Below are 13,718 nucleotides of genomic sequence, written 5' to 3' on the forward strand. Positions count from 1 at the left end.
ATGTAATGTGTGAGCTCCACCAAGAGCAAACATGGCTTTGGACCTCTCACACAGACGGAGAGCTTGATGACAAAGAAGGTGTAGTTCTCTGTGACACCATGGATTGTGTTGACTCAGGGAGGACATTCAATACCCATAGTTACCCTGAATATTGATGTAACACTACTTACCTTTTAACACTTATCATTCCACAAACAATCTTAAATGTCGCAGAGGTGGTTCAAATAAAGAAGTGTGTCAGAATACTACACAGGCTTTATGCAAGAGGAATAAAATCTAATGTTTAAAAGCGTCTTTTTTCATTGACTGTGATCACATCCTGTGTCATTCATAATTTAATTTAAATCATGCAACAGGTTGTCTTACAACATTTAACTGTAACTCTTAACAACTTGAAGCACAATATAATATAATCATAAATAACTTTAATATTATGGCCATTAACCTTGTTAATCCTGCAAACCAGCAGAAAGTCATGTTTTAAGATGAATTTACATAATTTATGATTTAAACAAACAGATATTAAAGATAACAAAAATAACTTCAATAAATTGAAATACAAATAAAAATTGACAAAATTACTTTTGACCAAATTGTCTTAAAATAGGTTTATATTTAGGATGTGCAGATTTTGGACTTTGGGATTTCAGTGCAGGCAGTGGTTAAGGTTTGTCTGTTTCATTACTGTTCGACATGCAGCATTTTTCTATAATGTATTTTATTTTTTGTAATATCAGCTTTAGTGTCTCCTGACAAGTAGTTTGAACGCTTAGCGAACTATAAGATACCTGTATGGTTAGATACTGTGCACTCACTGATAGTATTACAGTACATCTGTATAATGTAACCCAATACAACAGCTGTGCTATACATTTTACTTTTACTGTCAGAATGGTGTTAATTCAACTTCATTATTGAGGTAGAGGGTTTAGGGTGTACTGGAGTGAATTATATTTGAAAGATGTTTCTAATATTTTGTCCACCCCATTCATTATCCAAGGAGCATGTTTACTGAGTTGTTAGATGACCTTGCTGAGAAACACCATTGAAACCCTTCAATCCTAAATCATGGACTGATGCAAAAAGAACAGTTACATGCTGACATGATGCAGGATTTGTTAAAAGCATTGCTTAAGTAAGTTGACTTAAACATTAGAGGTTGTTGTTGGTTCATTCCTGCATTAAGATCATACTGTAACCATCAATATAGAGACGTCTACATTTCTTTCAGTTTTTCTGTTGTAACTCAGTGTGTTGTATGTTTTATTATGTTTTGTATTATGTCTTACTCTTTTGAACCATTAATAATATAATTGATAAATGATTTATAACGGCTCAGTAAAATTCAGACTTCTTTTTCTAAAATAAGTTCCTGTTAAAGAGAAAACCTGGAACAGATATGTGCAATGTCAACAATTGCTGCCAGTTTCTCTGGAAATGCTGTGAGCTGCTTGTTTGATCAAAGGATATGGAAGACATATAAAATACAACATCCCTTACACTCTTGCCATGTGCACTTACCATATCTATTAACAATTACTTCACAAGAAGGGTGGGAGCAAAGAAAAAACTGAATATAAAGGGCTGTCAAGTGCAGTCCGACTATTACCTGCAAACTCACTTTGACAACAATGAAGTGGAGATTTCTGTGGTTGTGTTTCCTTGCTTTGTCTGTTGCCGGTGTCATCAATGTCCATGCCAGACAGCGTAAGAAGGATATGTTAGATTCTGTGTAACAGTTTTCAGCACTGTGTGAATGTTTTTTTTCTGCTTGCCACATATGCATGTATACTGTACGGCACTATCACTAATATCTGTTATTCTGAAAATGTTAGTCCAACTGTTTATTACACTCCTAAATAATGCTTAGGAGGTATAGGCTGGAAATTTTGTATCAGTGTAATAAGACATAACTCTGTTTATTTATAGTAGTTCTGTGCATATGAAGAAATTGCAATAATGCTGGTACCATTTATTTTTCTCATTTTGCCTCCCCAGCTCGCAACCATGTTGGCAACGTCTGCAGCACGTGGGGCAGAGAGCATTTCAAGACATTTGATGGTGATGTGTATCAGTTCCCTGGTATGTGTAAATACAACCTGGCCTCCGACTGCCACGAGTCCTATCAGGAGTTCTCAGTGCACATGAAGAGGACAGAGGATGGTGGAGACCCTACAGTCAGTTATGTGGAGGTCACCATCGGGGACTTTTCATTCCACCTCACCAAGAGCCTGGTCACTGTGAATGACCTTCCGTAAGTAAAAGCCTATACTGACCAGGGAATTATTTTATCCCCAAAATAGAAAACCTTTTCTCAGATATTTGTGCATTATAAATAAGCTAACATTCTCTCTTTGCTAGTGTCAAAATGCCATACAACCAGGCAGGGGTACAAGTAGAAAGAAATGCTGTTTACTTCAAGCTCCAATCCAAAATCGGCATTGTTGTCATATGGAATGGTGACGATGCAATCATGGTAAATGTTTTTTTTAATTTTATTTGTTATTTCATTATATTTGTGGTGCTCACTGTGAGAACTAAGGGGTAGTATTTCAAAACCTGGACAAATAAAACAGATAAACCCACACTGAGCAACAAGTTAGAAATGTGTTGCTTGGCAAACCCTAAAATTCAAAAACTTGATATTTCACGTTTATTATTTTATTTTATTGGGATTTTTTTGTATTTTTCAATGACAATCTTCAGATTTTTTCTTCATGTCACTCTTTTTTCAGTGACAGATTTTTTTACAATGTCAGTTTTTTTTCAGTGTCACTGATTTTCAGTTTAAGCTTTCTGTCACTGTTTTGGTGTTGAGAGGAGGGGTCTGAGGGGAGGGGCAAGTAGAGGAACTCCAAAACTGCAAGTGTTCTGGTTTTCTTTTGCTATTTACATGTTTATTTCACCATGAAACCTTGTGAAGTTTCCCGGTGCAACAGTCACATTTTAGTAATGCCACCATGCCCAGCAGCTTCAAGAGCGGTACAGCGGTCCGGAAAAAGAGACCGTACGTTCTTCAGTTAGCCGATTATGCAAGATTATAGCAAACCACTGCATCATACTTGGCCGCCCTCCCTCCAGACCTCCTCCTCTCAACGAAAGATTGTCATGTTGAAAAATACAAAAAAAAATCCATATAATAATAATTATGAGGATTTTCATTATTTTAAATGAGTTACTTGTTTCATGCCAAATACAACTGTTTTCCAATACAAATGTTTTAAGCAATGTTTCCTTTTCAGTACTGCGTTTTGGTTTCCAATGGCAAATTTTATTTTTTGGGATGCCAATTTTTTAAAGTCACCGTCCTGGCTCCATATTTGAGCAGAATAACCATGTATACTAACAGAAAGAAAGCGCAATAAGGACTGTAATTTCTGAAAGTTCAGAGCTCACATGATGAGTATCAAATTACACTGGTTGGTCTTTCATGTTGAAATAACAATACAGTCATTTTATTTGCTTTTTATCATTTCAATACAAACATAGTGGTATTAAATAAAAAAAAAAGAAAATGTAACCCTTTTTATCTCTTTCTATATTATTCCTTTATTCTAAATTTCATTATCTGCTATGTCTTATGTGCACAAAGGAATTACAACTTTCACTCCATTATGCATCCACTGTGCCCTACAAAGACAAATAAATGGCCTTGAACCGCGTCTTGTCTGTTGTAGGTGGAACTCAATCGTGACTATGCTAATCGTACTTGTGGACTTTGTGGAGACTTCAATGGTGTTTCTGTCTACAATGAGTTCATTCTTAATGGTTTGTTGCCGACTTTAAGCATATATTTATATAATGTATTAGGAAACACAAACCTCAGAGTATCTTCTATTCAGTCATCCGTTGTATCTTTTTTTGACATTTAACTATAATTACAATCATGCAGGACGCAAAATCAGCCCCACTGAGTTTGGCAACAATCAGAAAGTCCATCGTCCAAATGATGATTGTGAGGACCCTAATGAAGTGGAAGATGAATCACTGGAGGCTGTGACTGTGCCAGATTCATGCAAGGAGTTTGTGAGTGTATTATTGTATATATATAGTTATAGTTTTAGCAGTAGAGATTTAGTGATATAGGAACATATAGCCTTCTGCCACTTTTGTCTCTATTACCTATTTCTTTTTTTGTAGTCTTCAGCGCATTACTTTGCCGTAACATAAGGGCCTTACATTTTCATGTAGATATCTTGCCTATCTTTCAGTTTATAACGTAGTCTTTCATGGGAGGAAATTTTAGCCATTTGGTCCAGCCACTCCTTTACTTGTTTATACTCTATTACCCATTTCTTTTTCCCTTTTAGGAAACCACCTGTCACAGGATGTTGAACTCAGAGTCCTGGAGCTCCTGCACCAAACTGATTAACCCTGAACCTTACATCCAGGCCTGTGCACAGGACATGTGTGACTGCACCAACAGTACAAGTGACTTCTGTGGCTGCAGCACACTGTCCGAGTTCTCTCGACAATGTTCCCATGCGGGAGGGCAGCCTCCCAACTGGAGGACACCTGAGTTCTGTGGTAACGTTTTGTGTCCTTTTTTTTTCAATTTGTTATCATGTTTATATTTTAGACGATACCAGTATATAAGTAAAATTTACAAACTACTCATTCAAAATTTAGTCTGAATAAATGTTTTAACATTATTTAAAGTTATTTTCTCAGATTGTAGGATGAGAGAACAGAGCTCAAAAATTTGTTTTGCAAAAATTCACACATTCATGAATGACCTCATTAGCCACCTAGGGATTGAAACCCTAAGAGTTGGTGACTGCACCGATGTGAAGACATAGTTTTCCACACCTTCTCAAAAGTTGAGGCGATAATGTCACATGTGTAGAAAGTGTATATAACTGTAAATTAAGTAAGGTGTCTTCTTTTTCTGTCATATTGATGACAGCAAAGTGATTATCATGTTAGCTTGAAATGGAGAGCTAACTTTTGTTAAATGTATGTAATTCTGAATTTAGCAAAGTACAACATTAAATGTGTAGTAAAATATGCACACTATTTTTCTTTTTTGGAATAATGAAAGCCATTATTTCCACTCTTAATGCTATGGGATAATTCCCTGTAAATCCCCATGTCCCTCTGTTTATTTTATTTGTTCCATGTTTTCACAGCTAAACAGTGTCCATTCAACATGGTTTATGAAGAGAGTTATTCCCCTTGCATTGACACATGCACACTCCCAGACACAAGTTCACTGTGTGAGGACCACAAAATGGACGGCTGCTTCTGCCCTCCTGGTTAGTGCTGTTTACATGTACACATTTATTAATACTATTACTTATTACTACTTTTTTAATACCTCTAACATGCAATTTCTCTTCGAAAATGAAATGTGTCTACTTCAGGAACTGTGTTTGATGATATTTCCAAGAGAGGATGTATTGCTCAATCTGAATGTCAGTGCAAGCGAAACGATAAAATCTACAACACCAGCGAGGTTTACCGACAAGCTGAAAAAAACTGGTATGTCACATGTTTAATAATGCAAACAGAATGTATGATTTGATCTCCTTTATCATGTGTTTTTGTAAACTCAAACTGTTTGGGTTGTTTCAGTACATGTTTTGAGGGTAGATGGGCGTGTGAGAGCCTTCAAACACATGCTACCTGTGCAGTCGAAGAGGGTTCCCATGTAACTACCTTTGATGGGAAAACCTACACCTTCCACGGAGACTGTTACTACACCCTAGCCAAAGTGCAAAGCAAGGTGAATAAGTCATTGCTTTCCAGTATTACATTTTAAAAATATATTAATCTGCTGATGAAAAAAATAATTTATTTGCCCTCACACTATATATTTCAGAATGTTGCAAGTCCAAACTTTACCATCCGGGCCCAGTTGGTACCATGTAAAAGCCAAGAGTTTGACACTTGTCTGAAGAACCTTAAAATCGTGCTGAACAATGACAGAAACAATGTGAGTTAAAGCCGATCAGTTAAGAAGACCGTAGTCATCAATCAATTCACACGGATATCTGCAACACTCTAATGATGACTTCTGTTTTTATTCAGGTATTAATGTTCACTTCTGAGGGCACAGTGAAGCAGAATATGCAGACCATCACTTTGCCATACCACTCAGGTGGGTCACACAATAAAAAAACAGTAAAAAAACTCTGAATGAAACTCATGACTACATTTACGCAATGACATCAGTAAATGATCTAACTGTTATGTACTTCTTTTTAATCAAAGGTGACGTCAACATATTTCAAGCTTCATCCTTTCACATGTTGTTCCAGACCAGTTTTGGGTTGCAAATTCAGATCCAGCATGTGCCTATCATGCAAGTCTATGTCAGACTGGAACAGAGCTACAGAGCAAAGACACGTGGTAAGTCTTTGTCTTTGTCTTAACATGGCTTCATAAAAGCAAAGGCTGTCTGATAAGGATGATAACAGTAATTTATTATGTTGGATCTTTGTGTTGTCTGTTTGGAAAGTAATTTGCCACACACAACTATAACTGACTACAACTGTAATAGATGGGGGAAAAACGTGCTGAAAACTAAAATAAAACTGCCACATATTACTGTACAATGAAAGAACCTCAATACATGTACATAAGTAGTGTCGAACACATGGACACGATTGAACATGATAATATTTGGTTTCTTTAGGTTTATGTGGGAACTACAACATGGTTTTGTCTGATGACATGAAGACTCCTCAGGGGATTGTGGAAGGAACAGCATCAACATTTACTAACTCCTGGAAAGCAAACCACGTGTGCAGAGACACAGAGGAAAGACTCGATGACCCCTGTTCCCTCAGTGTGGAAAATGGTAAACAGCAGTGTGTACTTTTGTTGTTTAACTTAACTGCGTTATAGTCTACATGCAATTGTTTATTTTTTAAGTATGTTGTTTCAATGAATATCACAAATGAAAAATGATTGTTCATCCACTCTTAGAGAATTATGCCAAACACTGGTGTGCCTTGCTACTAAGTCCAAACAGCACCTTTGCACAGTGCCATTCAGAGGTGGATCCTGAGATGTACTACAAGGTATGGCTAAACCTTTTTTGCGGTTTGTCTTTAACTGAATTAAGTTTTGATGGAACTGTAATTCTTTAAAAGTGTTTGCTGTCTTCTGCAGCGATGTATTTATGCCAGCTGTAACTGTGAGAAGAGTGAAGCCTGCCTGTGTGCTGTCTTCTCCTCCTACACACATGCTTGTGGATCAAAGGGAGTGTTCTTGACAGACTGGAGAGAGAATGTGTGCGGTAAGGATTTCTTTCATTATGCTGTGGGAAAGTTTAATTAGGATTTCTGGAATTTAATGATCCCTTTTGTTAGTCAGTCATAAAAGTAACAATCCTAACATTGTGTACAGATAAATACACAAGGAGCTGCCCAGCATCTCAGATCTTCTCATACAATCATCAGAGATGCCAGTTGACTTGCAGATCACTAGGCTCAAAGCAGCAGAGCTGCACTTCTGACTTCTTGCCCGTGGATGGCTGCTCCTGCTCTGAGGGTCAGTACTTAAATGAAAACAACATCTGCGTCCCCATGGAAAAATGTTCCTGCTACCATAATGAAGTCTACATTAATTCAGGGAAGTCTATCAGCATCAAAGACGAGCACTGGTAAGTCAATTGTTTCCAATTTGGTGTCACAGGACTTCAAATCGATGAAATTCTTTGTGTGGCATCTTATATCTTTGGTATCTTTTCCTAGCTTGTGCACCAATGGAATACTTCATTGCCATCCTCGGAGTGCCCGCTCATCAAGTACGTTTTTTGTGTTATTACTACACGAGGGTTTCAGTTTATTTATTTTATGTAATATTAAACTAGTCTCCCCGTCTTTGTCTATTTTTACAGTATGCACTTTACCAAAAGTATTCTTCAACTGCTCCACTGCGGGCACAGGAGAGTTTGGACTTCAGTGTGCTCGAACTTGTTCAAATCTGGACAACGATGATTGTGTGAGCTATTTTTGCCATTTTGTCTCAAATTACTGGATCTAATATTTATATCCTAATTTTATTGGCTGACAGTATATTACATTGCAGATGCAACACAATCTGTTTAGTTACACTAGTTTCTACAGTAGTTTCTAGAGAGTTTTAAACAATTTTTAACAGTATTAGTTGTACTTTCTGTCACTGTGATCTCTCTTTCTCCCCAGGACTCCACAGAGTGTAAATCTGGCTGTCAGTGTCCAAGCAGTCTCCTTGATGATGGCAAAGGTTCCTGTGTGAAAGAAAATGAATGTCCATGTCAGCATGATGGGAGTCTTTATCCCCCTGGAACACAAACCACTAACCAGTGCAACAACTGGTATGACTTGGTTTTTACTCAGACATATCATGGTGAACAAATATTATCATATTTGCCTACATGTTTTACTTAACTGCATTTTGTATTTTTAATCATTTCTGTGATTTTGGGTGATATCTAGTACTTGCAAAGGTGGAAACTGGAAGTGCACGGAGAATAAATGTCCAGGAACTTGCATTATTTACGGGAGTGGTCACTACACCACATTTGATCAGAAAACATATGGATTTCAGGGACGTTGTGACTATGTTGCTGTCAAGGTAAACAATTATGTTGTCTCAGGCTGGCTTCATTTTAGAAATTCAAAGATATTACATTTAGAAAGTTTTAACTTATTACTAATTTTGAACATCATAAAACATAAACAACAACATAAAAGTCAATATTTAATGTTTGCATCAACTATGGTATGTTTAGCTCCATTCACTTTAAGATGAGTGATTGTCATATTAAGCAATATGAATAAAAAAAGCAGATAACTAAATGATCTTGCTGGGGATCAATTACACTTTTATTTGATGTATTACAGCTACAGTATTGTGGACTAGTAGGCCAAGCTGAAATTTGATTTGATCAGTGGTCTCTGTCTACTATGAAGCAAACAAGCAAAATGTTTAATGAATCTCTCTCTTTTAAGAACAAATGTGGGAAAAAAACGGTGCAGGAAAACTTTAAAGTTATCACAGAAAATGTACCATGTGGATCTACAGGCACCACATGCACCAAAACTGTCAAAGTCCAACTCGGGGTAAGACCTCATACCAACATCTGATATGTATTATTGTTTTTAGTTGTTAAATGAAGTAAAATATGCATTTCTAATTAAATTAATCAAATGTTTGATTAATTGTATCTTCTTTTTTTAAATACATATTCAAATAACTGAAAACTTCAATATTACAGCGAATGGAAGTCAAAATATCAATGGGTAAATATGAAGAGGAGGACATGGGAAAGGGCCCTCATATTAAGTACAAAATAAGGAAGGTTGGCTTGTATCTGGTGATAGAATCTGCCATTGGTCTGACGGTTATTCTGGATAAAAAAACAACTGTTCGCATCCTCCTGGATCCAAAGCACAGCGTGAGTCACAGTATAAATGAGCACATAACTGATAATAATAAATTAGATTTCTTATAATAAGACTGCAGAGCAACAGTTTTGTTGGGATATTACATTTTTTCCCTTATATGCATAGCTGTCTGCCCATTCTGCCTTCCTCCAGTTACGAACATAGTGGATGATAATGATGATGATTGGTTGTAAACTGAAAGTCATGAATAAATTATATGAATGCCTGCTTGTTACTTGAAATGCCAGAGAGAAATAATATTGAATCTTGTCCTCTTGTAAAATCACTGACTCCTTTTGTCTGACTTCTCAGGGAGAGGTATGTGGCCTGTGTGGAAATTTTGATGGTAATGGACAGAATGACTTCACCACCAACGGTCAGCTGACAGTGAGCAATCAGTTAGAATTTGCAAACAGCTGGAAAGTGTCAAGCAGCTGCTTAGATGTGGATGTGAATGTTGACCCTTGTGTCGAAAGAAACAATAGACACACGTGGGCAAAAAAGAAGTGCAGCATTATAACTGGAGACACGTTCAAAGACTGCCATAAAAAGGTAATGACAGATTTGTTTTTAATTTATCATTATTTACAGTTCTGAAAACATTAAACACATTTTCTTTCTTTGTTTTCTAAAATATATCCTATATTTTGATTACAGGTAGATTACCATACATTTCATGATAACTGCATAAAAGACTCATGTGCCTGTGACACTGGAGGAGACTGTGAGTGTTTCTGCACAGCAGTTGCAGCTTATGCTCAAGCTTGTATTGAGGCTGGTGTCTGTATTGCATGGAGAACTCCAGAAATATGTTGTAAGTATACTATTCCTCACATTAAACTGAGGTTTCTGGCCAAGACACTGTTTTGTTTTTTGTAAGTATTTGTTTGGGCTTTTATTGCCTTTATGATAGTGACAGCTGAAGACAGACAGGAAAGTGGGGCAGAGAGAGGGGATCGGATTCGAACCCTGACGCTGTTTTTAGATCCAAAAATGTGATGACGATAATCCCAGCATTTAGAGATTTGTCAAGATGTGGGTGATATTTGTTTTCTTCAGGACATATTCCACCTTGTTTATTTTTTATTATATATTTAATATGTGAATGAATCAATTGCAGTCAAATCGGATATGTATGACAGAGACTCTATGGGCATCAGTGCATGCTTCATGAAAATAATATTTTTAAAGACTGCAATGAATTATGTATACAGTGATTAGTAATTTTAATGACTTAATTATTATCAAATGAGCATGTAGAATCATCAAGGTGCACACACCTTTATGCTGGGGACACTGAGTCAAGCAAAAACAAAACTTTACAGCAACGTGCGGACAGCCATATACTGTACTACTTTTAGTCCTAATTTTAAAGGGCTAGTGTATAAAGTTTAGGATGATCTATTGGCAGAAATTGAATATAATATTCATTATTATATCTTATTAGTGTATTATCACTTGAAAATAAGAATTGTTGTATTTTCTTTACCTAAGATTGAGACATTTTTATCGAGAGAGGGAGCGCATCGCCTTGTTTCTCCAGTAGCCAAGAATGGACAAACTAAAAATTTGCTCTAGATAGGGCCGTTTGCGTTTTTCACAGCCCCTATAGTTGCTCCTTTGCGCGTGGAAAGGGAGGGCAAAGTGAGTTGTGATCTGCAACTAGACTGCTAGATGCCACTAAATCTTGGACCTTTAACTGGATTCTAGTTTGTTATTCAAAAGGAAGAATTTCATTTTGTCATCATCTATGATGGTTTTCTGTCATTTGGAATTGAGAGATAGCTTTCCATATTTAGTTAAAGCTTAATCCTCTGGACTAAAAGAACTATAATGTAAGAATGTATCAGGTGTAGTTATTTGATTTCCTTTATTTATTATTTAAAAATACAACCTTATATCTTTTCTTTCTAGCTGTCTTTTGTGATTATTACAACAGTCCAGAAGAATGCAAGTGGCACTACCACTCTTGTCACACACCTTGCTACAAGACCTGTTTGAATCCTCAAGGAATGTGTAGCAATCATATACCCAACCTGGAAGGTAAGAGGTTAACTCACAATGTCTCACCTTACCTCTGTTTAACGTGCTAGCTATAGTTTTAAGTGATGTGACAAAATCAGAAAAGGGATTCAGGACCTCCTGTCCTGTTCCAGTTTCAAAGAAACAATAATAATAAAGACATGTAACAATGTAAATAATGTTTTTAGTGTCATAAAATAATGTATGATGTTTTATGCTGTGATTTTTACAGGTTGTTACCCTGTCTGTCCAGAGGATGAGCCCATTTTTGATGAGAAGAACAACATGTGTGTGGAGACATGTGAAACTATAACTAATACTACTACTCCTGAAACGCCAACTACAACCACAAGGTCTACAACACCATCAACTGAACCCACTACTACTCCTGAGCCAACGTACAACCACAAGTTCTACAGACCGCACCAACGTGAACCCAGTACTACTCCCTGAAACGCTAAGCTACAACCACAAGAGGTCTACAAGAACCATCAACTAAACGCTATACTACTCTAAACGCCTAACTGACAAACCCACAGAGGTCTACAACACCATCAACTAAACCTACTACTCAACTGGAAACCCCAACTACACCAGCAAGGTTCTTACAGACACACTCACTGGGATCTTCTACTACAACGCTGAATTGACAACCACAATATCTTCGACTACCTTGGTATTAATTCTAGGTGTTTTGTCTTGGTCCAGAGTGGGTCATGAGTGTCCCATGATGCAACAGAAACCAAAGTGATTTGGGAACATTTATTTGAGGAACATTTAAGACGCAGTTGGTAAAAAATATGCAAAAAAGCCCAAGCACAGATTGAATGCAGGTCAGAAAAGCCCCTGACAAAGGACTTCACTGAATTTGTTAAGTGAAACTGGCCAAAATGTTACTTGTGATGTGAAAGTATTTTGGTTTAATATGTAATAAAAGGACAGTCAAGAGTGCCACGAAAGATGCTTTAACTATATGATCAGATTATGTGTGTTGTGAAATAATACATTGACCCTGTTCCAGTGAACACCATACCAAACAACTAAAACCAAACTACTGACTCCTGAAACGGCTAACTTACAACACAAGGGTCTACAACACCATCAAAACATGAACCCACTACTACTCCTGAAACGCCAATACAAAACTCACGAAGAACGGTCTGTACAGAGCCCACAAGCTGAACCCACCTAACTCACTCCTGAAACGCTAACTACAACCCACAAGGTCTACAACACCATAACTAAACTACTACTACTCCTGAGAACGCTGAAACTCAACCACAAGGTTCTACAAACCATCAACTAAACCTACTTACGTGCAACGTGAAACCCATACTACAACACGCAACGGTGCTACAACACCAGTCAACTTGAATCCTTCTACTACAATGATTTACAAGGCCACAATATCTTCTACTACTTCCTTGTATGATTTAGTGAATCCTGGCCGTTTGGTCCAGAGTGGTATGATTGTCCCAGTGATGCAACAGGTCGGAAACAAAATGATTGGAAAAACATATGAGAACATAAGACGCAGTGTTGGTAAAAAAATATGCAAAAACCCAAAGCAAGATTGGGATTGCAGGTCAGAAAAAGGCCGCTTGACAAAGACTCACTGAGTTTGTAAGTGGAAAACTGGCCAAAATGTTTACTTGTGGATGTGAAAATATGGTTTAATATGTAAAGGAAAAGGACCACGTCCAAGGACCGTCCACGAAAATGCCTTCTAAACTATATGATCAATGATCATGGGTGTTTGTGAAATAATCAGCATGTACCCGTGTCCAGCGGTGAAGCACGATGAGCCAACAACTAAACTTACTACATACTCCTGAAACGCCAACTAAAACACAAAGCAGGTTCTAACAACACCACCAACTGAACCCACTACTCACTCCTGAAGCCAAACCACAACCACAAGGCTTCTGACACACCATCAACTGGAACCCACTACTACTCCTGAAAACGCCAACTACAAACCACAAGGTCTACAACACCATCAACTGAACCAACTACTACTCCTGAAACGCCAAATACAACACCAACAAGGCTACAAACACCATCAAGCTGAAAGCCAACTACTATCCTGAAACGCTAATGACAACCGGCAAGTCCTACACACCATTACAAGCTGGAACCCACTACCTACTCCTTTTTTATCGCGCGACTACAAAACCACAAGGTATCACAACAAACCCACCACCAGCTGAAATCCACATAGCTACTCTGAATACGCTAACTTATCCGAAAAAACAAAGGTCTACAAACACAGTCCAACTAAGAGAGACCTAATACATTACAACTGACAACTGCCTATTC

General features: G+C 37.3%; 1 protein-coding gene across 1 annotated transcript in view; it reads left to right on the forward strand.

Annotated features, from left to right (window-relative positions):
- Window positions 1-1,613: 1,613 nt before the first annotated feature.
- The window catches only part of LOC118328930 (mucin-2-like), a 19,981-nt gene continuing 7,876 nt past the window's right edge, over window positions 1,614-13,718 (forward strand). Inside the window, exons 1-26 of the mRNA XM_035662873.1 lie at window positions 1,614-1,707; window positions 1,999-2,254; window positions 2,362-2,476; window positions 3,678-3,768; window positions 3,893-4,026; window positions 4,311-4,527; window positions 5,130-5,255; window positions 5,364-5,481; window positions 5,575-5,725; window positions 5,822-5,935; window positions 6,031-6,100; window positions 6,214-6,351; window positions 6,638-6,802; window positions 6,931-7,025; window positions 7,117-7,243; window positions 7,354-7,609; window positions 7,701-7,753; window positions 7,847-7,950; window positions 8,154-8,305; window positions 8,427-8,565; window positions 8,943-9,053; window positions 9,209-9,388; window positions 9,690-9,929; window positions 10,035-10,191; window positions 11,292-11,420; window positions 11,632-11,752. Coding sequence (XP_035518766.1) covers window positions 1,632-1,707; window positions 1,999-2,254; window positions 2,362-2,476; window positions 3,678-3,768; window positions 3,893-4,026; window positions 4,311-4,527; window positions 5,130-5,255; window positions 5,364-5,481; window positions 5,575-5,725; window positions 5,822-5,935; window positions 6,031-6,100; window positions 6,214-6,351; window positions 6,638-6,802; window positions 6,931-7,025; window positions 7,117-7,243; window positions 7,354-7,609; window positions 7,701-7,753; window positions 7,847-7,950; window positions 8,154-8,305; window positions 8,427-8,565; window positions 8,943-9,053; window positions 9,209-9,388; window positions 9,690-9,929; window positions 10,035-10,191; window positions 11,292-11,420; window positions 11,632-11,752 — 3,635 coding nt within the window. The 5' untranslated portion in view covers window positions 1,614-1,631. The remainder of the gene's footprint in view (window positions 1,708-1,998; window positions 2,255-2,361; window positions 2,477-3,677; window positions 3,769-3,892; window positions 4,027-4,310; window positions 4,528-5,129; window positions 5,256-5,363; window positions 5,482-5,574; window positions 5,726-5,821; window positions 5,936-6,030; window positions 6,101-6,213; window positions 6,352-6,637; window positions 6,803-6,930; window positions 7,026-7,116; window positions 7,244-7,353; window positions 7,610-7,700; window positions 7,754-7,846; window positions 7,951-8,153; window positions 8,306-8,426; window positions 8,566-8,942; window positions 9,054-9,208; window positions 9,389-9,689; window positions 9,930-10,034; window positions 10,192-11,291; window positions 11,421-11,631; window positions 11,753-13,718) is intronic.

This window comes from Morone saxatilis, unplaced genomic scaffold, assembly GCF_004916995.1.
Source record: "Morone saxatilis isolate NCDOM2014 unplaced genomic scaffold, NCSU_SB_2.0 Contig18, whole genome shotgun sequence".
Lineage (NCBI taxonomy): Eukaryota > Metazoa > Chordata > Actinopteri > Moronidae > Morone > Morone saxatilis.